This window comes from Equus quagga, chromosome 13, assembly GCF_021613505.1.
Source record: "Equus quagga isolate Etosha38 chromosome 13, UCLA_HA_Equagga_1.0, whole genome shotgun sequence".
Lineage (NCBI taxonomy): Eukaryota > Metazoa > Chordata > Mammalia > Perissodactyla > Equidae > Equus > Equus quagga.
In genome coordinates this window covers 34734375-34761666 of record NC_060279.1, presented here as the reverse complement: position 1 = coordinate 34761666, position 27292 = coordinate 34734375, and the positions used below count along the sequence as shown (strand labels likewise).

Below are 27292 nucleotides of genomic sequence, written 5' to 3'. Positions count from 1 at the left end.
AGTCATCACTACCAACAGCATCACCATCTTTTTTAACGTGTTAGAACTTGGGTTTATTGACTCTTCACAACGACTACTTGAGGCATGGTTACTATTACTGTTCCCATTTTACATATGAGAAAACTGAAGCTTAAAGAGGCTATTTGCGCAGGGTTATACCACTGCTAAGTGGTGGAGCCTAAGTTTGAACCAGGCAGCCAGATTGCAGAGCCACATGCTTAACTATTATGTTTCAAGGCTTTCCATCTTAAGCCATTTGAAACAACCAGACTCATCTACATTTCAATTTTCCCTTTTCTGAATATTCCAAAATATATTTATACACAGCGAAAGTGTTTGGTTTCCATTTTGTTTGTTGGTATGTTTGTTTACTTATTTAGTTACATATATGTTTCTTAGCGTAGACACAAATTTGGAAATCAGACATAAAAAATTTTTGAGTCAACAGTTAGAGTCAATGTGATGTCTGTTGTCCTTTACTGTCTACTTCTGGTACAGGAATACAATTACTTAAACCTCTTATTTCTACTTCAAGTTTCATCCACTACCATGAAAAAGTATATAGACTGCTAATTACGTACCAGGGCCCAAACCTAGGCACTAGAAAATTGAAGTTGATTGCCTGGGAGTATCCTATGTGCGAAGTGAGGGATGTACTCCTGAAACACCTGATCTCCTACTATCCCTGTCTCAGGAAGAAGGGTTATACTAATGGCTATGACTGTTCTATAGTAATCACACTTGAGGATTTTTGAGTAGGTTCTAGAGCAGCACTGCTTTTTAGGGTTAAAATTCTCACCTGTGAAACATCTGGACAGCATGGGCACTGCCCAGCATCTGGCGCTGTTCATCTGCAAGCCGCTGCAAGGAGTCCCAGCGGGTATTCAACTCCTAAAAGAGGCAAACATATCACATTTTAGCTAGGGAGCTAACACAGATAGTTCTGTGGTGTGTGAAGGCTAGATGGGGTTTAAATTATGATAGTTTTCATGTTCTTTCTTTCATAAATTACATAAGCTTATTTCTTTCTTGGAAAGCTTGAGCTAGGGCCTCATTTATGCCAGTGCAGTTAAGAAAGGGATTACTTTCCTTCCCAAACTAATGTTCCAGGATGGAGCCATCAACCCTGGAGTAGCGATTGATGTTTGCTGCCACAAAGACTACATCACAACCCCTGAAAATAAGTGGAAAGTGTTGCCTTGGTAGTTAGAAGGTATTCTCAAGGAGAAATATAATAGCTTTCTGCACCCTGAATTGACTAAACCAAGAAGCCTCTTAGAGCCCTACTGTCTGCAGAGAATAAATAAATTGTTCCTATGCACATTCCTTCTCCCTCTTACCCCGTGTCCACTACCACAAAAAGAGGGAGAAAACTCATCTTTACTGGTTTATGACAATCCAGAGAGCTGGACTAGACATTGCATAAATATTCACTAGATCTTTTATGGAACCATAAGTTCAAATCTGAATCAGGTCTAGAATGCCCCTCCTCCGTCTCTGCTGATCTATATTCTTCTCCTTCTTTCATCAGATTTTATCAGAGCCGATCTGTTTCAGTAATGTTTCTTGATTAACCCCTTCTTACTATCACAGCTCCTTTATCTGCATTTTCTTTGTATCATGTATGTAAGCAATGAATTTGTTGTGTCTGTGGTGGTCGGGGGGAGGTGGAGCATGTATTGCAATTTAAGGATTTCTGATCAGCTCAAATGTTTACATGGCTGGACTATTTGGACTATTGTCTTTGATCTTTCTTGTAGTCAGCTCCATGTTCCCATTACCTTCTCCATGTTCTACCTGATTTATGGAATATGAAGTTGAGTATAAGTTAGAGGAAGACTCCCAAAGCTCAACCTAGTAGTGAGGAGAAAAGGAAGGAGAACTTAGTTACCTTCCGTATTTGAGTTCCTTCTGGTGTTAGAAGGCCTTCAAATAGAAGATCATCAGCTATGTTGTTGATATCCTTCAGCCGAGGCTCATTGGTCTTCAAATCCTGGATGGAAAAATTTGTCCAAAGCAATGTAAATCCCCTTCTCAAGAATCTTTTATACTTGTCTGCTTATCTCGCCTTCAATTTGGCTAAATATTAAAACATATTGCTAACTTCACTTGCCATCCACAACAAACCACCTTACTCCATTCTACCACAAGTAAGAGAACCTTTAAACTCCCTGACAACTGGTGGCTATCAAAAACCTGGCAAGAAAACTTTTATTTACCTGGAGTATGGAGTACCTACAGTTTCCTTGATTTCTTAAAAATATCACTACAGATTAAATTACATCACCAGAGGTGTCTATACTTGCAGCATATAATATTCTTTCCTACCAATATAAACTCCTTCACCTTCTACAGAATACCACTGACTGAGTTGCAATCTCTTTATATTAAAGTATTTGTAAGAAACAGCTCAAGGGGGCTCATCACCATGTCTATGGTGATGATATTTTTAATTATGTTATACAATGAACTTTCAATGAGTTTTCTCATGGAACTCTCATTCCTAGTTTTCTTTTATAATTTTACTCTTATTTTTCTCATTCTTATGTTTTCCAAAACTACACACACACACACACACACATATAAACTCTATCTCTATCTCTATATTTATTATCTATCTATCTATTGCTTTGAATTCCATTTGGAAGGTATCATAAAAAAAGAAAAGAAAAAGGAGTTTATACTGATGCTAGTTAAGATAATAGAATGAATCTGAGAGAATATAGGAGAATGGAAGGGTTTTAGGTAGGCAGAAACTTAGGAATTGTCCAGCTGTAAAGTCAGGTTGTTATTCCCATCTTCTCACCCCAACTTCTGCCCCATAAATAGACCTTACACAGAGTCCCAAAACACCCCATCTCAACCTGGGCATCAGCATGAACACAGTACAGTATAGGGCAAGTTTTTAGGAGACCAGCACTCCCAGTAGTATTTGGGAGTGGCAGGGACCGTGGCTGCAAAGTTAGGGTCACTAGTTTCCTCAGCACCCTCTTTGCATCTACAATACCCAGAGGAAGATGTGAAATATGGAACCGTCAGTGGCTTTGGGGAGGATATTTAGTAAATATGAAATTAAGGAGTTGCTTAAGAGGAGTTATAAGATAAAAGAGAAAAATGATAATCCTTAAAAAGCTGTCTAGAGGAGAAGGTTCCTCTTTCTCACCGTTTGGAACTCATCAAACTTTTTCTGCAGCTCCCAAACATCATCTAGGTCTACCCCAGTGTTTTCTGCCTTTTTCTCTCGGATCCAGTCCAGCATGTCTCCTGCCTCATAGGCCAGCAAAAACTCATTGTATCGTTGCAATAGACGACGTCTGCGTTCTTCTGCCCGATCAAGGAGGGAGCGATACCTGAGTGGAGAAATGAAAAGAACGGGAAAGATGGAACAAAAAGTGAAGAAAACACAGAAGAGTAGAAGTAGGGTGAGAGAGGGAGAGAATGAAAGGGACAAAAAGGAGGTAAAGGAAAAATCAATTGAAGAATGGTAAAGGAGAGGAGGAAATAAAGATAGAATGAAAATAGCATTACAAACAGAGACATACACACAGCGTTCCACCTAAAAATAATAAAAATGTTAATGTTCCAGTAGTGAGACTGGCAACATCCCTTCCCCATTATATGTAAGTGAAAGTTCCACAGGCCTGTGGACAACTGGATATGAAACAGCCTGGTATAGTAAACAAAATTTATATGAAGGTCAGAAGACCTTTCAATAACCTTGAAAGAATGCCAGGTGGGGAGTCAGAAGATGTGGCTTAATTAAGTGTCTGACCTCAGGCAATTGATTTAATGGTTCTGGGCTTCCCTTTCCTCATATCAAAACTGAAGTATCTGAAGGACGCTAAGTTTACTTTTAGCTCTTAAAATCTGCAAATTTGCAGGACATCTCTAGTCTAACAGATGCAGAGTCATGAGAAGTGTCTTTGGCCAGTAGGAAATGTTTGGCCAAACACTGTCCAGTTCTCCAGCCTCCAGAACTTACTGTTTCTCAATCTGTTCCTGGCGCTGGGTGATGCTGCCTGGTTCTTCTCGCTGCCGCTGAGGGAGCATAGGAAACTCATCATGGGCCAGCTTCCTGACATAGACAGCTGGCACAAAGCCCTGGTGATCATCAGCTTCCACCTTCCACCAGTCCTGAAAGGAGAGCAGATCCCCACTCCTTCCTTAGTTCTTGGAAAAGCTACAAATAGGAGAGGCTTCAACTCTCATAACTAAGTCTTTAGGCATGGACATGGGCTAATGGCCAAGAGAAGCAAACCTTTGCTTATGGGTGGCAAATAATTTTCATACATTACAAACAAGGTAAATAAGGAGTTTCAGGAATTGCAGAGATGAGCCTTTGAAATGGAGGAATCTGACATTTGATGTTAGACTCTTAATTTTGTTGAGGTTTTCAAAAACTAGTGACAGTTCTTTTAATGATGGGGCACTCTGTCTACTAGGAATTCACAAAAAACCCACAGAGCCAGAATTGAACTGGGCTTCTTGTGGGTGGAGCAGCTGTGTATGACAGTATTGTGCAAGAACTTCTCCTCCTCATCTCTCTGAAAATTGTGTGTTGCCCTGAATTTCACTTATGTGAATGCTTTATGTTTAAGTATCCCCCTGATCCCCACAGAGTATTTTTGGAGTGTTGCTATACTAACCACTCTAGAGTTAAACTCCTCAGAGAATAATGTACTGAAATGGAGAAGCCTGTGGGCACTGGCACACAGCTTATTTGATAATAAAACATCTTGCTTCTCTAAAAAATTCACTTGCCTTCAAAGTAACGATATCTGAAACTCTCTTCTTTTCTTCCCAATCATTTTTGGAGATAAATTAATATTAGAATATAAAAATTACTTGAGCTATTATGAAAAATATAGTTAAAATCCTAGCCAATATTTTATCAATATTCTCACAGACATAAGGTCTAAAGAAAATCAAGCTGACAAAAGACTTGTCCTTGATCAAGCTTCCCTTGACCTCAGCCATTGTTGTTCCATCACTAGGAACACAGGTACAGAAGAGGAACATGCAAAGAGACAAAGAGAAAGGGACAGATAATTCTTGTAAATATATTACAGAATTGCCCCTCATAGCTTATATGTCTTTAGACTAGTTACTTAAGCTCCTTGAGTCTTCATCTGGTTAACTGTAAAACTGGTATTATTATCCCAAAAGATATGTGCGTACAGGATCATACATAATATCTGGAGGAAAGAAAGTAATCAGTAAATTATGGTTATTTAAGAGAGATAACAAGAGAAAAATGTTGGCTGGCCAAAATATACATATCTGGGAGGGTTGGGAGAGATGACTGTGGAAGAACTACATGGTGGGAAGAAGGTTAGAAAGGAAAGTCACCTTGTTGATGGAACTGAGCAGAGTTAAGACATCACCTTTCTTCATGGTGACTTCTCGGTTGCTGCGGGCCTGGAAGTCATATAAAGCCATAACCCTCACTTCTCGAGCAGCTCCTTCCACTGGTGCAGCCTGTTGTTGCTGAATAAAAACAAGAAGCAGAACATGTCAGTCACCCATTGGAAATATATTCCTGTACAGCCTAACAGTGGTAGGAAGTCCCTGGGCCTAACAGGAGAGAGTTGCCTCTGGTTGGAAGCTCTTACATAGCTGCCAGTACAAAGAGATCACAATATGTTGTTTTCAGAGATACTGCTCAATCCAACACTTCTCAGGGGACAGACGAGCTGGGAAGTTTGAACAGAGAGTAAGCAAGTAAGTATGTAGTTTGTTGGAAATATATTAAGTACTCTAAGACACCAGTTCTTAAAGCTGGTAATAAAGGATTATACACATCAACATTTCAAAAAATTGTTTGAGAAAGTGAAAGACCCACTATCTCTCAACACCATCTCCATTTCCTGGGCTTCTACTGAAAATCCTTCCAACCCCAGGCCTTTACACTATTATTTCAAGGAACTGTGGGATTTCTTTTTTAGAGATGAGTGATCTACAACATAGGAAACACCACAGAATTTTAAAAATTGAGAACATAAACTGAGATCAAATATCTTGTATTTCTCTTTAGCAAGCAACCTGCTCTCCACGGTGTAGTCGTCTCTGATTTTTACTTCCTGCAAACATCTTATCTCCGAAAGAATGAACACAATATACAGCCCTTTCATAAGTAATGACCCACACCTTCTTCAGACTGGAGTTGAAGATTGAAGGTTTACCTCCCCTTGCAGATCTCTTTGATTTTATATCCTTCAAGTACTGTGTTTCCTCATAATGTACAATTCATAAGTCCACCCATTCTTGTTTAGATACCCTCTGTGCACAGCTTGATGAAGGCACAGAGTAGAAATTCTGTAAAAATATATATGACTTGACATGTGGGTCCATGTCTTTTGTCTACCCCCAGTGTATGAATTCAGAGCCTCTCATTAGAAAGAATTCCTTGAATGTAAGAAGTGTTTTTCTTTTTTCTTCCACTACACACAGGAGACACTTGTATCATTTAATTGATCCCAGCTTCGTCACTCTTTGGGACATTCCTTTTCACCTTGCACCCTAGCCATTCTCATATTCTCAACTATTTGTATTTCCAGTTTCCAAAAACTGCTTGACTATTTTATGCTTCAGTGCTTTTGCACTCACAGCTCATTGACTACAAAGGCCCTTCTCATCTTTGTCTGCATAGCAAACGACCTTTTTTTTTTAAGTAACTCAGATAAACTGGTTTGTCTCAGCTATGAAAATGTTCCTATCTTCGAGCATTCTTATTCCAAGAGAACGGAACACTCCTTTGTTTGAGACCATTTTTCCTGTTCATATAGCTATTATGTGCACTTATTTGTTAAAATTTCTGATCACCTAATATACCGTAATTTCCCTGCAAGTCAGGATTATTTTTATTCATACTTGCATGTATCAGACTTTTAATAAGTGTTGGTATAAAAAAAACTAAAGAAGGAAGGAAAGAAATCAGGAAAAACATAAGAAGGAGAGATGTGAATAAAGAAAGGAAGAAAGAAAGAGGAATAGAAAGATAAAAGGAAGGAAAAAGGAAAGCAAAAAGTACATTAACGAACACGTGATAGCACTTATTGAGAACTTGTCTACTAAATTCTGTACATGCTACAAAGATGCTACAATTCCTGCCTATAAGGATCATAAAACTTACCATTTTCTTTGCAATTGCTTCCTGGGTTATAGGAAATAAAAATCAGTAACAAAGAGAATTCCTTTTCTTCTGTGGTGAGGAATGTGATTCTTGTCAACCCTAAGTCCTTACCTGGAAGGCTTCTGCCTGATCCTGTAGAGCTTTCATACTGTTTCCAAATGCTTTGAGATCCACTAGAAAGGCCTCATGCTTCTTTAGAAGAGCCTGGATTTGTTGATGGGAAGATCATCAGAAGCAAATACAGGAAGAACACTGAGCATTCCTGGGGAGTGCTTCAACTACTATTTCGGGTTATACCAATCGTCCTAATTCCTGGTAAGAGACACTTTCCATCTGTATGTAAAGTTCTTTCTTTTTTTTTAACTCTAAATTTGCAAGTATCAAATAGGAGTCAAATGAACAAAAATTTCAATATTTTGCTTTAATCAAAACAAGGTCAAAATTGCACAAGCATTTTATCAACACACCCCAGCTCAAAGAGGAGACTGCTGATAATGTTACTTTGTAGGATTAAACATTAACATTATATTAGATGCCCAATTCAATTATTTCTAGTGCCAAAGATTTGTGAAATACTATACTAGCTTACCACTGGACAATGAACAGAACAAAGGAATGGATGTGAAATACTATACTAGCTTACCACTGGACAATGAACAGAACAAAGGAATGGATATAAAGTGTAATTCTGACCTTTGACGTTCTTCTTGCCCTAACATGTCTGCCTGATTTTATTTCAATAAAGTAATTAAGGTGCTTATATCCTAAAGCCATGGTTGGTTTGTGAAATCCCAAGGTTAGTTTGGGCAGTTTAGGACGGGACCAAGACAGGCACGGATCCCTAGTCATGCTTTTTCAGGTTTAGATAATCTCTAAGGAATCTATGGATTTCTGTGGGATTAGGAAAATGTAGTGTATCTTTTGGGACCTCCATCAACTCTGAGGTCATCCCTGCAGAGGAAGGCCAAAGGCTATCACACTGGAAACTCCAAATAATGTAACAGAAACTGTAGCTGTCCTACAATCTAATTCGGTATCATTCGGTGAGTATTAGACAAGGTTTATTCCCATGCCCACCTTACCTCAGCTGCTTCTTCATCAGCTCCATAGTTAGTGTTGTCTACAATAGGTTCCTTCTCTCTAATCCATGCTTCTGCTTCATGCAGGTCAGCCAGGTACTGCTGGAACTGGACAATGGCCTCAAGATCATTCTGCCGTCTAGCAGCTCGAGCCTGGAGAGACTCCATATTCTCATTCAAACTCTTAACCTTTGAGGCCACATCTTCTGCAGCAAAGTGTCCTATGGAGGGGTTGGAAAATAAGTGAGTGTTACCTTCATTAATGTCCACTACACTTCAATCCTTTTGATTGAAGAGAGAAAGGAAGGCATGAGAATGATGCTGCACGTAGTCAATATGACATTTTTTTTACCTAAATTCCTGGGAATTGGAATGTTGCAAGCAAGATTAAGCACTAATAGGCACTAATGGAGGATAGGTGTGTACATGTGGTGGTGAATGGGGTGTTACAGCCTACAATATACAGACTTGAAAATGGAATACCTATGTGTAGCACTAGTCAGAGATCCAAGAATATGTATTCTCTAGACTAAACAGAAATTCAACAGATTTCCATTTCTGCCCCCAAGGGACTTATTACTACAGGAATTGTTCTCCCCTCTAAACAGCTACAAAACAGAACAGACTATAGATACAATGATTTTCAGACAATAGGCAGAGGACTATAACTGCCGAGAGAAGGGTAAAAATGAGATAGGCCCTATGATTGTCGCAGTTCATGCCTGAGGCAGGTCCTAGGCTGCAGTTCTGGCAAGACTAACGCAAGCAGAACTAGCAGCCACACTGGGTTGAGGAGGCAGAGAGCAGAGTTGGAAGAAGACAAGATAGTTGGAGCTTGTGGAACAGTCCTGAAGAGAAGGTACTGCACAGAAATGGAGCTTTGAAGATAATGCAGAAAGGCCCCCCTAGGGTATTTGACTGATTACTCCTTAGCACACATGTGTAAGAAAACTTCTCAAGGGTGAAGAAAGGATGACAGTAGGAAAGCAGTAGGCCAAAAAATTCCTAAGGGTCACATAGGGCTGTGAATAATTAAAATTAGCACCCACCAAGGTGGAAAGATGTTATAATGCAGGAGGTAGAGTCTTCAGAAGGGTTACACCTTAGTAGTGGACTAATCTCTAGATTAGTTCCAGAATAAAGGCTCCCCTAGAAGTACCATAAGAAAGCACATCCGAGAAGCTCAATGATTGCCCAAGCTGAAGAAACAAAGAAAACCACACCAAGTCATATGGTAATCAAAGTGCTGAAAACCAGTGATAAAAAGCTTGAAAGAGTCAGAGGAAAAAATATATACATTACATATGGAGGAGCAAAGATAGTTATAATAGTAGACTTCTCATCAGAAACGCTGCAAGTCAGAAGACAATGCAGTAGCATCTTTAAAGTACTGAAAGAAAGACACTGTCAACCAAGAATTTCAGATCGAGTGAAAATTTGTTCCAAAAATCAAGGCAAAGTGAAGTCTTGGACCAATAAAAGCCTAGAAAATTTATGGCTAGCAGACCTGCACTACAAGAAATATTAGAGGAAATATATAGAAGGAAAGTTATAAAGGTAAAGTTACCAATGGAGACAAAAGAATGAAGAACACAAATATGTGAGTAAATATTAAAGGATTTTTTCCTCATTTCTTAATCTCTTTCAAAGCTAATTTATTATTAAAGCCAAATTAATAACAATGCATGGTGGGCTTTAAAAGATATGTAAAATTAAAATGTGTGACATCACTGTACAAAGGATGAAAGGGGAGAAATAGAAACATGTTTAAGGCTCTTATTCTACACATGAAATGGTGAGATACTATATGAAGTTAGACTGTGGTAAGTTAAAGATCTATAGTTTAAAACCTAGAGCAGTGACTTAAATTTTTGTTCCTGGAATACCTTTATAATTTTTTCTAATTGCAGTAACATTGGATTATACATTATATATCTTTCGGATGTACATCATAATATATTTCAAATTCTGTGTAGATTACATCATGTTCACCACCCAAAAACTAATTATAGTGCATCCCCACACATGTGAGCCTAATCACCCCTTTTGCCTCGCCGCCCCGCCCCCCCACCGCCCCATGGAAACCACCAATCCATTCTCCGTTGCTATGTCCCTTTATAATTTTAAAAATTATTGAGGACCCCTAAAAGCTTTTGATTATGTAGTGATATCTATTAATGGTTACCATATCAGAAATCAAAACAAAATTTTAAAACAAAATACACAAGTATATATTCCATTAACCATTGAAGCAATGGCATTATCACACATCATGTAGACTCCAGTAAAGTTCACTGTACACTTATGAATGAATGTGGGAAAGGCAAATAACATCTTAGCATCATTATGAAAACCACAAAACCACAAATAGAGAATCAGTATCCTACAATAAACATACCCACACACCCCACACAACTATAGCTAATAAACAACTATGGAGATAAAATGGAATCATAACAAATGCATAATTAATGCAAAGGAAGTAGAGACTGACAAAGAGAAAATAGCCATGATGCTAGATTTAAACAACCATTTTGATAATTGCTTTTTTTAAAAAATTGAGGTAACATTGGTTTATAACATTATATAAATTTCAGGTGTACATCATTATATTTCAATTTCTGTGTGGACTACATCATGTTAATCATCCAAAGACTAATTACCGTTCGTCACCATACATGTGTGCCCTTTTACTCCTTTCACCTTCCACCTTCCCCCTTCCCTTCTGGAAACCACCAATCTAATCTCTATATCTATATGTTTGTTTTAATCTTCCACATACAAATTAAATTATAAGGTATTTGGCTTTCTCTGTCTGACTTATTCCACTTAGCATAATACCTTCAAGGTCCACCCATGTTACTGCAAATGGCATTAAATTTAAATGCTGTAAACACTCATTAAAAGGGAGAGATTATCAAATTGCATAAAAGAAAAGCAAAGCCTAAGGATATGCTACCTATAAGAAATCTGCTTTAAATACAAAAAAAAAAAAAAAAACAAAGTATAAACAAAAGGATAGAGACAGCTGGAGTGGCTAAATTAAAGTTGCACTAAGTAGCCTTTAGGGTATCACCAGGGATAAAGAGGACTAGGTTATAATGTTAAAGATTTAAATTCATCAAGAGGACATAACAAGTTTAAGTGTCTGTGCCGGCAATAACAGCTTCGAAATACATGAAACAGACTGATAGAACTGAAAGGAGAAATAAATAAAATCCACAGTTACATTTGGAGATTTCAAGGGGAGAAAAAAAAGACAGTCACTATAGTACTTAGGAACCCCAAATAAACATTTTTAGGTTTGAAATATTCTTGAAATCTGAATTGTTGCTCAGCAATCTGAATTTTAAACTATACTTTTTATAGCTGGACACTGGTTGGCAGCAATTTATTCCTGAATTAATAGAGGAAAAATCCCAATGTAATCTGCATTGCTTATACCATATCTGGCATATGATGTTAGATTCTGAAAACCATATTTAAGCAGTAAGGATTTTTGAAGATGGGAGACCAGAAGGAGGAGAGACATTAAGACTATACAAAGTAAGAAATTTAAGAAAATGTTGCTGTTTACCATAAAGACAATAAGACATTGGAAACCTAAGACACGTCTTCACAGATCCGGAAGTTCCTATGTGGGAGAAGGACCTGATTTGTTTTACGGGACTTTGTAATTCAAATTCTGAATTCTGTAACTTCTGTAGAAAACATATTGATTATTAAAATAAAAATATTTTACTTAAATAATTTTGGCTTTACAGAATACTAGAAATGACTGGCTTATGAGGTAAGGAGGTTCCTACTACTAGAATATACAAAGAACATTGTATAATCTTCTGTCAGAAATGCCCAAGGGGAATTTCTGTACTGGATGGAAAGGTGGGGTCAGATATCTTTAAATTCCCTTGAAACCCTAAAATTGAACAAACTTCTTCCATAAGTTTGGCATAGTGATGATTGGGAAACCCAATCTGAATCTTACATACCTTCCTCTACCATTTTGTTTCCTCTCTCCGTTATCAATTGAATGCGTGGCTCATGGCTGGCAATGTCAGCCTGAATGACTTGGTGTCTGTTCAGAAGATTCTTGGAGGCAATCAAATCCTTGCCTACAGAGAAAAAAAAAAAATTCAAGTTCTGGTATCGTTTTAGTGTTTGGAATAAGAAGAGACTATTCCCCTTCTTTATATCTCTTGGATCTTCGAGTTCTTCCCTTTGAGGTTCTAATGATTGAGTGGGCCACCTGAAATTTATACCATTTGTCTGAATTAATTCTGTTCAGCTTTGTTCTTCCTCTTGCCTCTTTGTACTAAGAAAATTTAATTAATTATTCTATAAAAGATAATGAATAAATCACTATTCTTTTTGGAAAATAGGTAGAAAGGTATGTAACTTTTCAGCTCAAATTTCCAAAATTGTGTAACCAATTTTCTTTCAGCATATTGTGGTGTAAAAAGCAGTATCTTCCACTTACTAGCTTCTATAGGTGTCAGAAAATTATTAAATTCTCTAAACTAGGTTTTTTCACCATGAAAATGGTACAATGTTATCTGTTCTGAAGATTTTTTTTTTGGTTATCATTAGAAATAACTTTAAAAAAGTGCCTCACTCATTGCTTAACATTAACAAGCACATAACAAAAACTACGGATTGTTAATTTCCTTCCCCATGGAAGATCCCCAGTTCCAGCTGTCTACTTCATCCTCCCTGTCTTCTATCCATGCTTTACCTCTCTTCTTTCCAAAATTTCCCTCCCTGGCTTCACACTATATGCCTCTCCAGAAATTCTTCATGCCAGTCCACCCTTCAAAGAGATCCTTTCCTTTCTAGGAAGTTTTTCCAGACTAGCATCTCCATTGTTGTCATTGTTCAGCCCCTTATAGATGTTCCCAACATATGCGTATTGTTTGAATTATATTTATGTGCACTTTTTTTGTATTTCATTGCAAGTGTCCTGGCGCTGACAATGGTGAACTGATAGCTTCCAAATGAAGGAAAATTTGCACTTTATCCACTGCTTCAACATTTTTATCCTTGTAATAGCTCATATAGCTATAAAAGAGTCATTGACAATATAGACAAAAACACTTGGTACCTCAAACACTAACCATGGCTGCTCAGCCAACGACCTTGGCAATAAAAAAGTTAGAAGAAGTAGCAAAAAGCTGAGCATTCTAGCTCTTCCCAGAGGTGTTAAATTCATGGTGCTGTTCATGTCTGGTTTTAGGAGGTAAACTTTTCACTATGAATTTTTAAAAAATCTTCTTATGGAAGACTGGCAAAGTTTTCATGAGTTGAGGGGAAAGAGCTGAGAGCAAACTTTTCCCCTCTCACTGCTGTATCTCAGACCTCTCAAACAATCTGCAGACCGTCATCTTCTCCTTACAGCTCAGCCTGCTCAGGCTGTACTAACCAAGGTAGGTGGAAGCTGCTGAGGGTTCAGTCTCTTGGATCCAGGCCTCCTCGTCCTCTGTGTCTCTGTAGATCTGATGCAGGAGGAGAAGGTCAATGAGTTTCTTCTTCCGGGTGGCCAGTGGCTCTTTCAGGCCTTCAAACTGGGACACCAGGGACTCCCGCATTTCCTGTATGTCCCCAACCTCAGGATGGCCTGTTTCTTCAAAATATGTTGCCAGGTCTTTAAGGGTGTTCACTTGATCCTGAGGGAGAAATAAAATGGGTGTCAGGAAATCCCATCATTTAGTAGAAAGAGATGGGGGTTTGGTGGGGTGGGTCATGGGGAGAATCAGCTCGCATATGTAATATGTTAGGACTTCTAATCAAACAGAGTGAAATAGAGTGGGAGGAGTTGCTACATTGAGGACCACTTCATCAAACAAAGAGCTATTTATAGGAAAGTAGTTCTTAAACCATATTTCAAAAAGGACAAAATATTTGTAGAGCCAAAGAAATCATAAAAACCAGACTATAGAGCCTTAATTGTTTGGTAGTATTGATAAATTGTGGCCCCAAGGAAAACAGTGTGAGGCTTTTTCTTAGTTCCCCATCCACCTACTTTCTCTCTCTTTAAAATGAGCCTTAATTGTAAACAACCTGGATACTTCTGAGGCTTACGTTTGTGGCATAGCAGGAACAATGCTTATGAGATGAAATGTAATGTTACAAAAACAAATGTCAGAATCTCAGAAAGAGAAATGCGAAGGCCCTGCCTGGCCCACTACCTAGTAGTGTGAATTTGAGTAAATCATAGCCCCCATTCAGGCTGTATCTAAGAAAGGAGGAATACAGAAACAGGATTTTGAAGGATCTTCCTGGAAATAAAATTTTAGCCACATTCCTATATGCTAAAATAGATACGAGATGTATTTCATCTTTATTAGTGAGGTCAACTATAACTGGTCTGGTAGAAGCACAGTAGAGATAAGATTTTTGTTTGTTTGTTTGTTTGGTTTGTTTTTTGGGGTATGAGGTGGTGGTACATAAGAAAAGTTCTTCAAGAGATAGATGAATAGAAGGCATAGGTTTTATTTATTCTATTTTGCTATCCAGTGTTCAACCTATAAAGGGTTTGATTTATCTCCTCTCAATTTGGAACAAACCATTGGCCATCAATGGCTTCTGAAAACATATACTCACTTCTCCATACAGAATTAAGGCTTCATAAAGAATTAAAATTAAAATCTCTCACTAAGGAACTGTTCTCATCTCTTAGGAGAAACACATTAACTTTGGAAAACATCATAGTGTAATAGAGTGAATTAAGACATCATAATTATCATTATCATTATGGATCCACTTTACTACTTGAAAATCTCTACTGTAGAGCAAGATGCCCTAGACTGAGGAGATAGAAGACGTGACTTCTATTCTTGGTTGCTAGTCAATTGCCATTTGATCTTGGGAAAGCTCTTTCACTTTTTTTGATCTTAGTTTCCTCATCTACATAATGAGAACTTTGGGCTAGAGGATATTGAAGATCATTTCCACTGTCATATTCCATATTGAAAATTTCCTCTTTAAGCATTATATCTCAGCCTCTATCCCAAATAGGAGAATGAATTCTTGGTGATTTGCTGCCCTAACTCTCCCAGAGTAACATACTTCTATTACATGTTTACACAGGCTGTTCCTCTTCTTTGTATATTTTTGTTTACTTTTCACCATATCTCATCTTTTCCCTCCTTTGAAAATCATTGCAAACTCTCCTCCTCCACTTAGATTTAAAAGCTATCTTTATATGGTTTTCCAGCCTCCAGCCTTTTACTTTATTTCAAGCCCCATCAAGCCATTCTTAGAGCTATATGAGTGACTGTGTTTGTTTTGCTTTTTCTGTTTTCTGTAGATTATTCTTTCTTCCCTATTTTACTCTGAGTGACCAAAGAACAGACATTATAAAACTGTATTTTAACAAGATAGATCAGTGGGAACTTCTAGGAAACAGCAGAATCATCTTTACATACAAGCTAGAATTCCTGGGATGAGAAATTGAGTGAAGTGAGAATAGATTTCCACTGAGTTCTCCAGATACTCACATACAGTGTCTACACTCTAGAAACCTATTGGATACAGTATTAATAAATAATAGTCTGATGGGATGTCAGGGGATAACCATAAAACTAAGAGCCTGGACATCTGCATCATAGTCCCAGCTCTGTTGCTAATTTTCTCTGTGACATCAGAGAAACCAGTTTACTTCTATGGGTTTCGATTTTCTTAGCTAAAAAAAAAAAAAGGTAAGATTAAAGATATTTTCAAACTTTGAGTTGCAGAATGCCAGAACAAGAAGAGGCAATTTTATCCAAATCCTTATTTCACAGATAAGGATACAGAGTTAAAAAGGTGAAAAGACACATGAAAGATCACATAACTAGTCAGTAACAAGGCTATATATACAACCCAGGTTTCCAGATTGAGAATATGGAGTTACATTTGGAAGATTCAACAAAGTCTTATCAGCTATGGGCGTCTGACAAAAGACATCAGGCACCCAGGAGAATGGTTGGATTAGAAGAGATATTGGGAAGAGACAGTTGACCAAGTAAAATTTTAAAATGTTTACTTTTGGTTTCTTGCTCTCTTTCTCTTTTAATAATACCTACTTATTACGAGTGTGCTCAGAGCATATACAAGTGTTTTAGCCTACAAGTGGCCAAAGAGCAAGCAACAAACCTGACGAACAGCCACAGCAGACTCCAGAAGCCCATGTTTCCTGAGTAGATTCTGTACATCTGCCAGGCCTTTCCCATAGTCCTCAGAGGAAGCCTGCCACTTAACCTCCATCAGCCAGTGCTTCAGATCTTCTGCATTATTTTCAAATTGCAGCAGCTTGTTGGCTTTCTCCAACTCAGTCCCTGGGAGAAGACACTAGGTATCAGACAGGTACCATAACTGCTTCTCATTGCACAATAATATAGCTTCCATCAACTTAAGGAGCAATATAACATTTTGACATTGCAGTGGGAAAATATACAACTGTCTCACGTTTGATTATGCAAAAAATCACCTTAAATTTGTAGAATTTAAATGGTATTTGTTTTTGAAAGTAGTAGTGCTCTCAAAACAAAGATAAACAATAAGTTTATTCCCTGATGAGGTATAGAGCTACTGCATTTTAACCATGTTAGGTATTTTCATATGTCACTTGCTACTCTCTTTGGAGACCTCCCTTTCAAAAGTATTCAAATCCAAACACTGCGCTTTCCAAGAGAAGTATCAAACTTTGAGTTGGCTCAATTTGAAATTTTGAAATGTCTTTTTATAAATGCCTTTCTCAGAACCCTGCTACCTCCCTTTTTTGTACCTGTCCTTCATCGCAAACCACACCACACCACATAATTTTCTCTTCCATAAAATGTCCTGATTATCCTCACTGTACTCAGCTAAATTCTTTATTCTATGGCTTTATAGAAATTATTTGCATTATTTATGTAAAGCAATTATTTCTATCTCCTGATAGTGGAGAGTAGCTGCAACTTATTGTTATAGCCAAATTGGAATTTTTTCCTAAACCAAAAATCAGGGTGACATTCAACAAAATCAGTATTATGTACCTCTTCTGTAACTAAGGCAGAGTCTTGTCTATAGATGATGCTCATAACAAGGGGAATATTCACAGGGGAACCTCATTATTTGTGTCAACTATGACAATTGATTAATTTTGCACAGGAAGATGGAAGGTTACTTGTAAGTAGAGACTGTTTAAGCAGACAGGTGGGAATTTTTTTTTAAGAGCTTACAGCAGAGGCTGAACACTTTCAGACAGGTGACAAAAGCAACAAGTCATCAAGCCCTATTTATAAGAATGAAATATTGTAGGAACATCATATGTGGCATTGACAATCTTTTAATGTCTAATTTAATAACCTAGGTCATAAGATCTTGTCTCATCTTTAGAACCAAAATATATAAAATCTAATTTAAGGAAACTAGTTTTAGGTGCATAGGCAATACTGAAGTCATGGTTCCTGAATATTTATTCAAGAGAAGGAAGAAAAAGTGGGAGAAGAGTGAAGAAAACAAAAGGAATTTCCCTTAAAAAATTCTACATACATGAAGAAAACATAAAATTGTATAAATATATAGTGGGATAAATTTAGATTGGATTTCAAAAACTTCTTCACCAATAGGGGAAGCAAATGAGTAGCATCTCCTCTCATAGAGGTCGCCAGGTAAATTCGAGGTGGTAAAAGATGAAAACAGTAGGTTTCAGAATTTAGGAAGCAACTTTTCACCCAAACCTCTGCTTCTAACCTCTCTGTGCTGTAGCCTGCAGCAATTTCTCCCAGAGGCTGGCAACTTCACTCACACGAGCGGCTGCAGTGTCAGAGGCATAGTGATTATCCTCAATCATTTTCTGGACAGTCATTTTTAGGTTATTGAGCAGAATCTCATTAGCTGCCAGTTCTTCTTCAAAGGCTTGTTGCTTTTGTACCTGGCTCTTCAAGTTCTGTATATCCTGAGACAAGACAAAAAATAAAAGGAAACCAGAAAATGGGGCAGAAATTTTGAGAATGGAGGTTACTTCTCACTGTAAATATAACTGTACTAAGAAGAGAAAACAAGCAAGACCCGTCCTGGTCCAAGTACAGAGCTAGAGAATGCTTAGGAAACTCCTGTGACCAATCCCTCCTTCTCTACACGTGGCGAACTTGGCTAATCAATCCCTGCTTTTATTTCTACAGAACCTAGATCTTTACTCAAGATCATTTTGAATATGACACTCCATGCAAATATTAACAATCAATCAGATCTGTCACAAAAGATGAACTTTTTTTCTATCCCTGCCCTAGTACATGAACCATCCATTCATTGGCTCCAAAGAGAGAAGATCTGTTTACCCTGTATACACTGGAACCATAACTCCTCTAAAGAACACTAACACATATTACCAAGTTTCACAGAATGAAAGGTACAGATAAGATGCTCAGAATTCTATAAAGATATAAGACCAAAGAGATCAGAGGTATACATTTAAGACTACATGAGATTTAGAAAAGTGAATATTGTGAATAGATATTGGCCTAGAAACCAAGAGACTAATTCTAGCCCTGACTGTAAATGTGAAAGCTTGTGAGTATATATATGTGTGAAATAATAGTTTATATGATATAATATTCGTGAGTAAAAAACATCTGTTTTACACAACCGTAGGGTAGAGAAATCTATGGCTCAGAGGTAATTCAGGAATTTCCCAAAGTCACATAACCTAAAACTGAAGAGGGAGAGAATTCAAGCCCAGGGTCACCTTCTCCAGAATTTGTGATTCTAAAACTGATGTTAAACTGCCTTCTAAATAACTGGATAACTTTGGGCAATTCACTTTCCATTTAAAATCTCTGATTTCCTCATCTATAAAATAAGGAGTTGTTCCCTTCTAGCAACAAAACTGTATGTCTATATTATACCAAACTCTTAGGTTACTTTTAAGTTCACAGTAGATTTCAGTAAACTTGAATGCACATTGGGCTTAGATACAATATTTTCCTACTATAAGGGTGCAGAGGGGAGCAGAAGAGGTGATCCAGGGACAGTAAGCAGCTAAATGAGGAGCAGTCCCTTCCTTCCACCATTATGTTAAGAACCATTAGAAATTGTACCAGAGAAAAGGGGTGAGAGGCAGCAGCATATGTGGAAACAAGAAACTAGATTCTTGGCTTTTAGCTAGATATATAACCTTAAGGGAGTCATTGCCCTTCTCTGAGACTCTGTCTGCTCATCTGTAAAATGAGGTTCACTAGCTGAACCTTATCATCATTTCAGCTTCAAGACTCTAATTCCATGAAACATAAGTCCAATGAATATGTCCAGGGTCTGAAAATCCTCCTACTTTGTATTCTTCATCATCTGCCAACTTTTTCTTCTTGTTGATCCAGTTCTTTAGGTCATCTGAGTCCTGATACATCTGCTGCAGAAGCAAAGACTCCTTCAGCAATCTGCGTCGAACAGCAGCCCTGTCACGTAGGACATCCCGCCGAACCAACAGCTGCAAAAACCATGAACAAACTCACTGTCAGCAAAATCAAATATGGACAAATGAGATTTACCGCCCACCTTTATCACCGTCAACCCAACAGTTTCTATGACCCCAGTGCACAGGTAGATGCACATTTGGTACCTTGAACATACCTGGTCACGGATAGAAGCGATGTTCTCTGAATCATAATGCTTATTATCAATCAGTTTGGTTGCAGTCTTGTCTAAGGTCTGAAAAAACAACCAGAGTGATTTTCCCTCAGCGGCCACTGAGTAAGTGGATACAGTTTAGCTAGCTATTTAAGAGCGAGCATAGCAATATGGGAGAGCTTCCCACATTGCAAAGAGCACAAGTTTCAGGATCAGAAGATCTATGTCCTAGTTCTGATTTCTATTATAAATTGTATTTCAAAACATATATCTCAGGGAAGTTAATTACCCTCTCCATGCCACAATATTTTTAAAATCTAGGTTATGGTAAGTGAATTTTAATGTGACTGAAAGATGAGTATTGGATCGTCTCTTAAATTTACAAGAGGAAGCACTCTCAATATAGCCATGTTCAGTTGCCAGTCTATTTACCTATCTATCCATCATATATTTTATATATATATATATATATATATATATATATGTATATATATACACATTTATATCTCTAGCTGCACAGGGAGAAGAGTCAGAAATTGTAGAGGTGAATTTCCACTCATCTTCATTTATGAACTCCTAAAATTGCTAGAGCTCAGGATGGATTAGCTGATTGAGAATAGGAAAATGATCTAAAATAAATTATAGCATTTTATAAACAAGACACTGTTTGCTTTTACCAATGAGAGTCATCAGAACAATCCTATGGATTGATAAGGACCGTATTAAGCTCTGTATGACTGAGGATTAACAGAGAAGACTGGGAATCTTATTGTTTTTGTTGTTGTTGCTGGTGGTGATAGTATATGTGTGTGTGAGCTTAAAGCCAGCACCATCCTGGAAGACAGTCAAAGACAGAGTATATTGGACCAAAAAAGTCTTCCTCACCCTTCTCTGAGCCCTGCATATACATTGACCAGTTTCTGGGACATTGTAAATTATAGTTCACAGGAAAACTGTAGTAGAGTTAGATTAGAAACACAAAGATGAAGATATACTTATACAGGAATAGAATAGATATTACTTAGATATCTAGATATTACTAGAGAAAACCAAAAAGGACGTTACTGGAGAAGAAAACACTAAAAAAGTAAATTTCAAACATTTTTAACTTTTAAGTAGTGATTCTATGTCAGATATGGATTCAATAGTTTCTACTTACATTGCATAAAAAAGACAATCACACACTTCATTAGACAATATAAATGGCTTGAACTATTTAAAAACTTTCTAAACATGCTTGGTTGAATAAGAGATGTGGTGATAAAAATGGGTATGATTATTTTTCCTGATATCTTCTCTTTTAAGGATAATTCTCATGTAATGTCTGATAGTTATCAGTGATTCTACCTAAGGATAGGTATTGTATGAGATGATATATACAAACATTAAGTCAATGCCCCAACCAGGGCCCATTTCTTACTGTGATCTTCTCCTCCTGGGCAGTAAAGGCTTCCTCGAAGTCATCATGCTTCTGAAGAAGGGCTTCTACACTGCCCAAGGAGTTTCCCAGGTCCTCGTTTTCCAGGAAAGCCTATAGAAGACAGAAACATATAGCTCAGCTGTGCCTCAATGGTGAGAAACATTCCCTTTGGAATATCTCTGAGACAAGGACTACAAAAAGAGGTGAGGGGGTTGGAGAGCAAGATGGGAATTAACATGAAGTAATGTAGTAAGTAGAGACTAATATCAAATATCAGGACATTCAGACTTCCTTCCCAGTCCTCTCATAAACTTTATCACATTTGTCCACATAGAATTCTCCCAACCAATCTAGATACCAGTCTGAGATCTCAAAGCTGCCTTGAGAAGACCGATCACCTCCTCCAGGAAATCTCTGGTTAATTCTGCCTGACTCATCACAAATTTCTCTCTCTGACTCCTTTTGCAAAATACTTTTCTTTGTGTTCAGTTGAGGTTAAAGCCACTCTGCTATGTATTTAGGTAGGTTTTCTATACATTTGTCCATGAGGGAATTCTGGAACCTTACAGAGAGGGTCAACCTTTTCTTCTCCTTGTGGATCACTCTCCAGTTCCCGGGAACTGCTTCAGACCACAGAAGTGCTTCTGAGGGTGCTGATAGTAGTCATAGCGGTAACGAGGAATGGGAGAAATGATTTTGGAGGCTTGCTGAGCCCCTCCTGTTACCTCTTGTCTACTCATCCAACTGTCCACTTGCTCACTGTCACGGTAGAAGAGGTGCAAGTCCAAGCACTGCTCATACTGATGCTGACGCTTGTCCCACAGTTCCAACAGCGCGGCCCACTGATTGGCAAGTTCTGTCATCTTTAGAAGAAAGAGATAATGTATTGAGAAGATATTTAATGAATTTATTTTATCCTACATTTACTGGGCATCTAGTAAATGCAAGGTCTTTTGAAGGATACAAAAAGTGAACAGGAAATAGGCTTTTCTCTTAAGGCTCCAACCTTTAAGCAAATAACTGTAGTCTAGGAAAAATGGGATAAATACCATAAAAGAGGTACAACACACTTAATATGTATAAATAAACAAGAAAAGATTAATTCTGATTGGAAGAATCAGGGAGAAGAAGCATAGGATGTATCATACCAAACAGATTTAAAGGGCAGGGAGGGGGGATCAGGATTACAGGAAGACAGAAAGCCATGAGCAAATAATTACTCTAAATAGTTGTTAGATTACACAAACTGCTACAGAGTAAAGTTCAGTATCTAAAAAGGGTGGACATTTGGTGAAGTTCAAGTTCTAGAGTAGTTAAAATATCAGACTGATAAATTTGCATTCTTCTCTGAAAGCAAATAAGAACCATCAAGAAAAAAGTGTCATTCTCACTTGTAAAAGCTTTTGTTTCTGCCCGAGCATCTGCCCAAGAAATTCCATCTTATTAACACATATGCTGTATTAACTCTATCAAAAAGAGCACAAATTCTCAGAATCCCAAGACAACAGATAAATTTTTAAGGACTTAGGGTCCTGCTATTCCTTTGGCAGAAAATTGTTAGTAACAGAAATCCATAATATAATGTTCCCATAGAGTTCTGGGGGGAATTCAAAATATGGTCACCTCAATCTCATCCATCATAGTGCTTAAGGCTGAGCTTGGAGTCTAATGAAATGCAAAGAGCCTGCAAATCTTATTTTAATTATTATCCCAGGGAGTTCCTGTGACTCTGTGATTGGAGCAAAATCTCTCTGGGTCAGGGGGTTGAGAGGAGCCCCTGTGATCCAGGAGATTAGCGTAATGGCTAACCTGATTCTTCCATCAATGGAATTCTGAGTGTTTAAAGCTTTCTTGTTATTTAATGTAAATTTGAGACACACAGATATAGGAAAATCAGTTTGATCTGAGGTTGTATGGAGGAGAAAAGAAAAGGCACAGGTGCCAACCATGTGCCAGGCACTGTGCTAGCACCTTAGGGAACCCAAAGATGAATAAGGTGCAGTCCTCATAGAATTTACACTCTAGAGATAAGCATTGGAAAGTGATAAAGTGGAGCATATGTGACAAGGCAAGATGGTATGGAAGTTTCTTATTAGGTAGAAGGTATCAAGATGAAAGTAGGTAGGTTTGTGAAATGAAAGCTCAGACGTGAGGAAGCACACAGCATGTCCTGAGAATTTCAAATGACTCAATTTAGGTAAAGCAATTTGAGAAGGAAGCAGTGTGAAATTTAGGCCCATATTATTAACACGTTTACATGACTTCTATCTTCTTCCCATTCAGAGATTATCATATTATTATGAGATTAAGTGGGGGCTAAATAGCTATCAAAATTTCATGAAATTTGTTAAACTACATTACCTTTTCCTGAACTTCCACAGAGGCTTCATGATTTACATCCAACAGGGCTTGACCAGTCTCATCAGCGGATTGAAATCGGTCATCGTAAGAGTCAATCTCATGCTGTGGCCGGAAGACAAAATATCTTAAAATGCAGCAAGAAACCTTCCAATATTCTCGGCATTGAGTCAGGGCACCTCCCTTTTCCTCCTACTGGGGAGGCCTTTCCTGTCTACCTTGTGCTGCTGATGCCTGTCTAGCAGGGCTTCCCCACCAGCCACATCTGTGGGCAGCTCATCAGCATTGATCAGAGTGGTCTTCTCCTTCATCCAGCCTGAGAGCTCATCATAGTCAGATAAGAACCGCTGGTACCTGAGGGAAAGGTAAAGTAAAGGACAGGAAGGAGAAAGTAGACATAAATGGACTTTGAACAAAAAGTCAGGGTTGGGTTGAGCTAAGATGATTGCTCCCATTTCCCTGATCTGCTTCCAGTTCTGTTAGTGGCACAGGTTGCAAGGCCTTCACTTCGGGTTGTCTATTCCTTGAGTAGATGTGTCATTGTGTGATGAGGCACATGGGCATTGCATTTCCAACATCACGAGATCACACCTATCCAAGAGGCACATAAGGTGGAGTAAAATATTCTTAAAGAGGCCAATAAATAAGCAAATAATAGATAAATAACAGGAAGCACCTTGTGAGGAGGGGGCCTAGAGTTAGGATTAGGAGCCCTCATATATCTTAGTTCACCCTAAACTCTTTCAGTAAAAAACAAAAACCACTAAAATGGTTACCTATTCAAAAATTAAATGCTCATCATTTAATTTTAAATCATAACAATGAGATAGATAAATAATGTTTTCTGGTAATTTAACGACTAATTCTGAAAATTGACCACTGACATGACACCCAGTTTTTTGGCAAGCTAACCCACATTCAGGAAAAAATTCTAGATTTTTTAATTACTATTTTATTTTTTATTTTTTTATTTTTTTGATGAGGAAGATCTGCCCTGAGCTAACATCCATCACCATTTTTCATCTTTTTTTTGTTTGAGGAAGATTAGCCATGAGCTAATATCTGTGCCAATCTTCCTCTATTCTGCATGTGGGTCATACCAAAGCATGGCCAATGAGTGGTGTAGTTCCATGTCCAGGATCCAAACCCACAAATTCAGGCAGCTGAAGTGAGGCGTGCTGAACCCAACCACTGCGCCATGGGGCCTGCCCCTCTAGATTTATTTTCATGCTCTTCAGCTTAGAAATTGAAATTCATTTCAGTTAGAGTCAGGATTTTGACATTTCTCAAGCTGCTTTTCCAGCTCCATGGGCCACTTCATAGCCTCCTACAACTATACAAACAGAGGAGGACAGAAGGAGTGCAAGAGAGGGGAGTCATCATGCTGAACATTATATCAGCTTGCAAAGGACTTCCCTTGGCAAATTAAATCTTCTTTTGCCTCTACTGAGCAAGCAGGAGGGCTAAATCTCTCACTGTTTTACTTCTTTCACTCTTTTATTTCTGCTTTTTGTATTATACCTGGACCCTGTAGAGATAAGTAGAGCAATAGAGAGGAGGGTTTTCCCACCCGTAAGAAGCCTGCAGTTTTGCAAATCTGTTGGTATCCAAGGCCTGAATGTTCTTCCAGGAGGAGACCAGATCCTCTTTCATCTGCTTGATCTGAGGTGCATCCGAAGGATGAGAAAGCTTAAGCTTCTCTGCTTTGGCATATAACTCTTTCACCTTTGGGACAAAACAAAAACCTAGTGGGAAATCCAAGCACTCAGAATCCTCCTGGCAAAGTTTCATGGGAGGGATGTAACAAAAAAATCATATGAATAATAGTAATACATCAATGAATTAATAGTGACATATTTCAATTAATATACTAATGCACTATATTAATAATAAAAATTTACTGAGCACTTTTTTGTCTCTTATTGTGCTAAGCACTTCACATGCATTTTCTTGTTTTATAATCTTCCTTTCATAATAAAATAAATTATAATTTATTTTATAGAGCTCCTTCGCTACCCTCTATACAATTTCTGTAAATATTATTGTAGGAATCAGAAAGAAATTTCTACCCAGGAAAATTTCTGCCAAGAAAGTTCCATTAGTGCCAGACCATTTTGAGTACAATAGGGCAAAAATATGAGTGAATACGAGTGACTTTCCACGTTTACTATTAGTCCTTTCATTATACTCAACTATAATCAGGTGTTATCTAGAATTTAGTATTTCATCTCCATTACTCATCAAATCACGAGATTTTATTTTAGATTATTAGAAAAAAAGACAAAAGGTTAAAAAAAATGAGCCAGAATTAAAGAAGAAATAGAATGGTGGAAGAGTTTTCAGAAACTGAACTCAGGAACAGAGCTATGGTTAAAGCACAGCAAGTGGGGATCTGCCTGCTGGCTGACTCCACTGTAGACACTCAGGAATAATTTGCTTAAGTTCTGGTTAAAACTGTGAGGAGAAAAAGTTAGGATTGGAATCATTCAATAATACAAGCTTGCTCCAGGTTCTAGTATGCCTATGTCTGCCCCTCTAAGTATCAGAACTGGGTTTTTCCAGGTTCCAGAAGAGAACCCAAAGGTGGGTTTAGTAAGCTCCATGTTTACTATAAAAGGGGAAGAAGAAATATCTTCCGTTATCTACTGATTGAAGGAAAAAAAGCAGGATTCACCTGCAACAGAAGAAAATATGATTAGATAAAAGGAAATATTCTCTGGCCACAGAGTATGGAGTGAGAGTAGCAAACCATTCTTGGAGGTATCTTTTTTTTTTTTAATCATAAAATACATTACAAAAAACACAATATTTTCTGAAATATTTAAATAAAAGTAATTCAAATAAAAATAAGAGATATCCAATATCCACATACGAGTTATGAACTAGAAGGAGGAGGTATATTCAAGGGCCACAGAATTTCTCCTTCATTGAAAAGTGAATTTACCGTGTCCTCTGGAGGCAAGATGACCACTAAATGCTTCCTCTAGCTCAAAGGGCTAGCCATTCCTCCAAAAGTACTTACCTTGTCATCCATGACTGCGAGGTTCCTCTTAAGTGTCTTGTGGCTGTGAAACAGTGCCTCTGAGCTAACAAGATCTTTGCCATAGTCTTCAGAGGTAAGCTGAGGCTCCTTCTCCTTGGTCCACAGGATGGCTTCAGTCACATCCCTGGCAGATATCCACATGAGCTCCAACAAAAGAAGATGCCAGGCATTGCAGGGCAAACAGAGCACATGGCAAGGACCACTCTACCTCACCCAGTTAGCAATTACCATGTATTCCTACACACTAATAAAAGGTAATGTAAAGAATTCTTGCTTTTAACTGTTTCCATTGAGATGTAGGGACCCAGGCATCCTGACTATTGAGCCTCCAGATATACTTCCCATGTCAGGGTCAGCTCTCCATGCATGTCTTTCTTCCCAACTCCACCTTCCATCCCATCCAATTCTTAATCTGCTTTCTTTGTCTCTGAAGAGCTTCCATCACTAATTCACTAGTGTTATTTTTATTGCTTTGAGATCCATTTGCCACAAACTTGGCTTTATGGTGGGTGTCAGTTTTCTTAACTATTCTCTCCATTGCTATCTTAAAGGCAAGCACATGATCTTCTTTGTTTTGAGATATTGGCCAAGGATTTCTAACAGTAGACACAGGCTAACACAAATAACAAACATGGTGCTGTTGCAGAGCTTCCTATACTGTGGTGGCAAGATTCATA

The 27292-nt window shown here is 38.0% G+C and overlaps 1 protein-coding gene across 1 annotated transcript in view; it reads right to left on the bottom strand.

Annotated features, from left to right (window-relative positions):
* Positions 1 to 27292, bottom strand: part of SPTA1 (spectrin alpha, erythrocytic 1) — a 63144-nt gene that overhangs the window by 29434 nt on the left and 6418 nt on the right. Inside the window, exons 6-24 of the mRNA XM_046682008.1 lie at positions 26595 to 26739; positions 25143 to 25297; positions 23791 to 23926; positions 23576 to 23677; positions 21940 to 22077; positions 21215 to 21325; positions 19798 to 19875; positions 19499 to 19654; positions 17923 to 18127; positions 16342 to 16523; positions 13628 to 13871; positions 12201 to 12323; positions 8215 to 8432; positions 7244 to 7336; positions 5350 to 5487; positions 3983 to 4134; positions 3164 to 3350; positions 1892 to 1993; positions 800 to 891 (exon numbers count right to left, since the gene is read on the bottom strand). Coding sequence (XP_046537964.1) covers positions 800 to 891; positions 1892 to 1993; positions 3164 to 3350; positions 3983 to 4134; positions 5350 to 5487; positions 7244 to 7336; positions 8215 to 8432; positions 12201 to 12323; positions 13628 to 13871; positions 16342 to 16523; positions 17923 to 18127; positions 19499 to 19654; positions 19798 to 19875; positions 21215 to 21325; positions 21940 to 22077; positions 23576 to 23677; positions 23791 to 23926; positions 25143 to 25297; positions 26595 to 26739 — 2757 coding nt within the window. The remainder of the gene's footprint in view (positions 1 to 799; positions 892 to 1891; positions 1994 to 3163; positions 3351 to 3982; positions 4135 to 5349; positions 5488 to 7243; positions 7337 to 8214; positions 8433 to 12200; positions 12324 to 13627; positions 13872 to 16341; positions 16524 to 17922; positions 18128 to 19498; positions 19655 to 19797; positions 19876 to 21214; positions 21326 to 21939; positions 22078 to 23575; positions 23678 to 23790; positions 23927 to 25142; positions 25298 to 26594; positions 26740 to 27292) is intronic.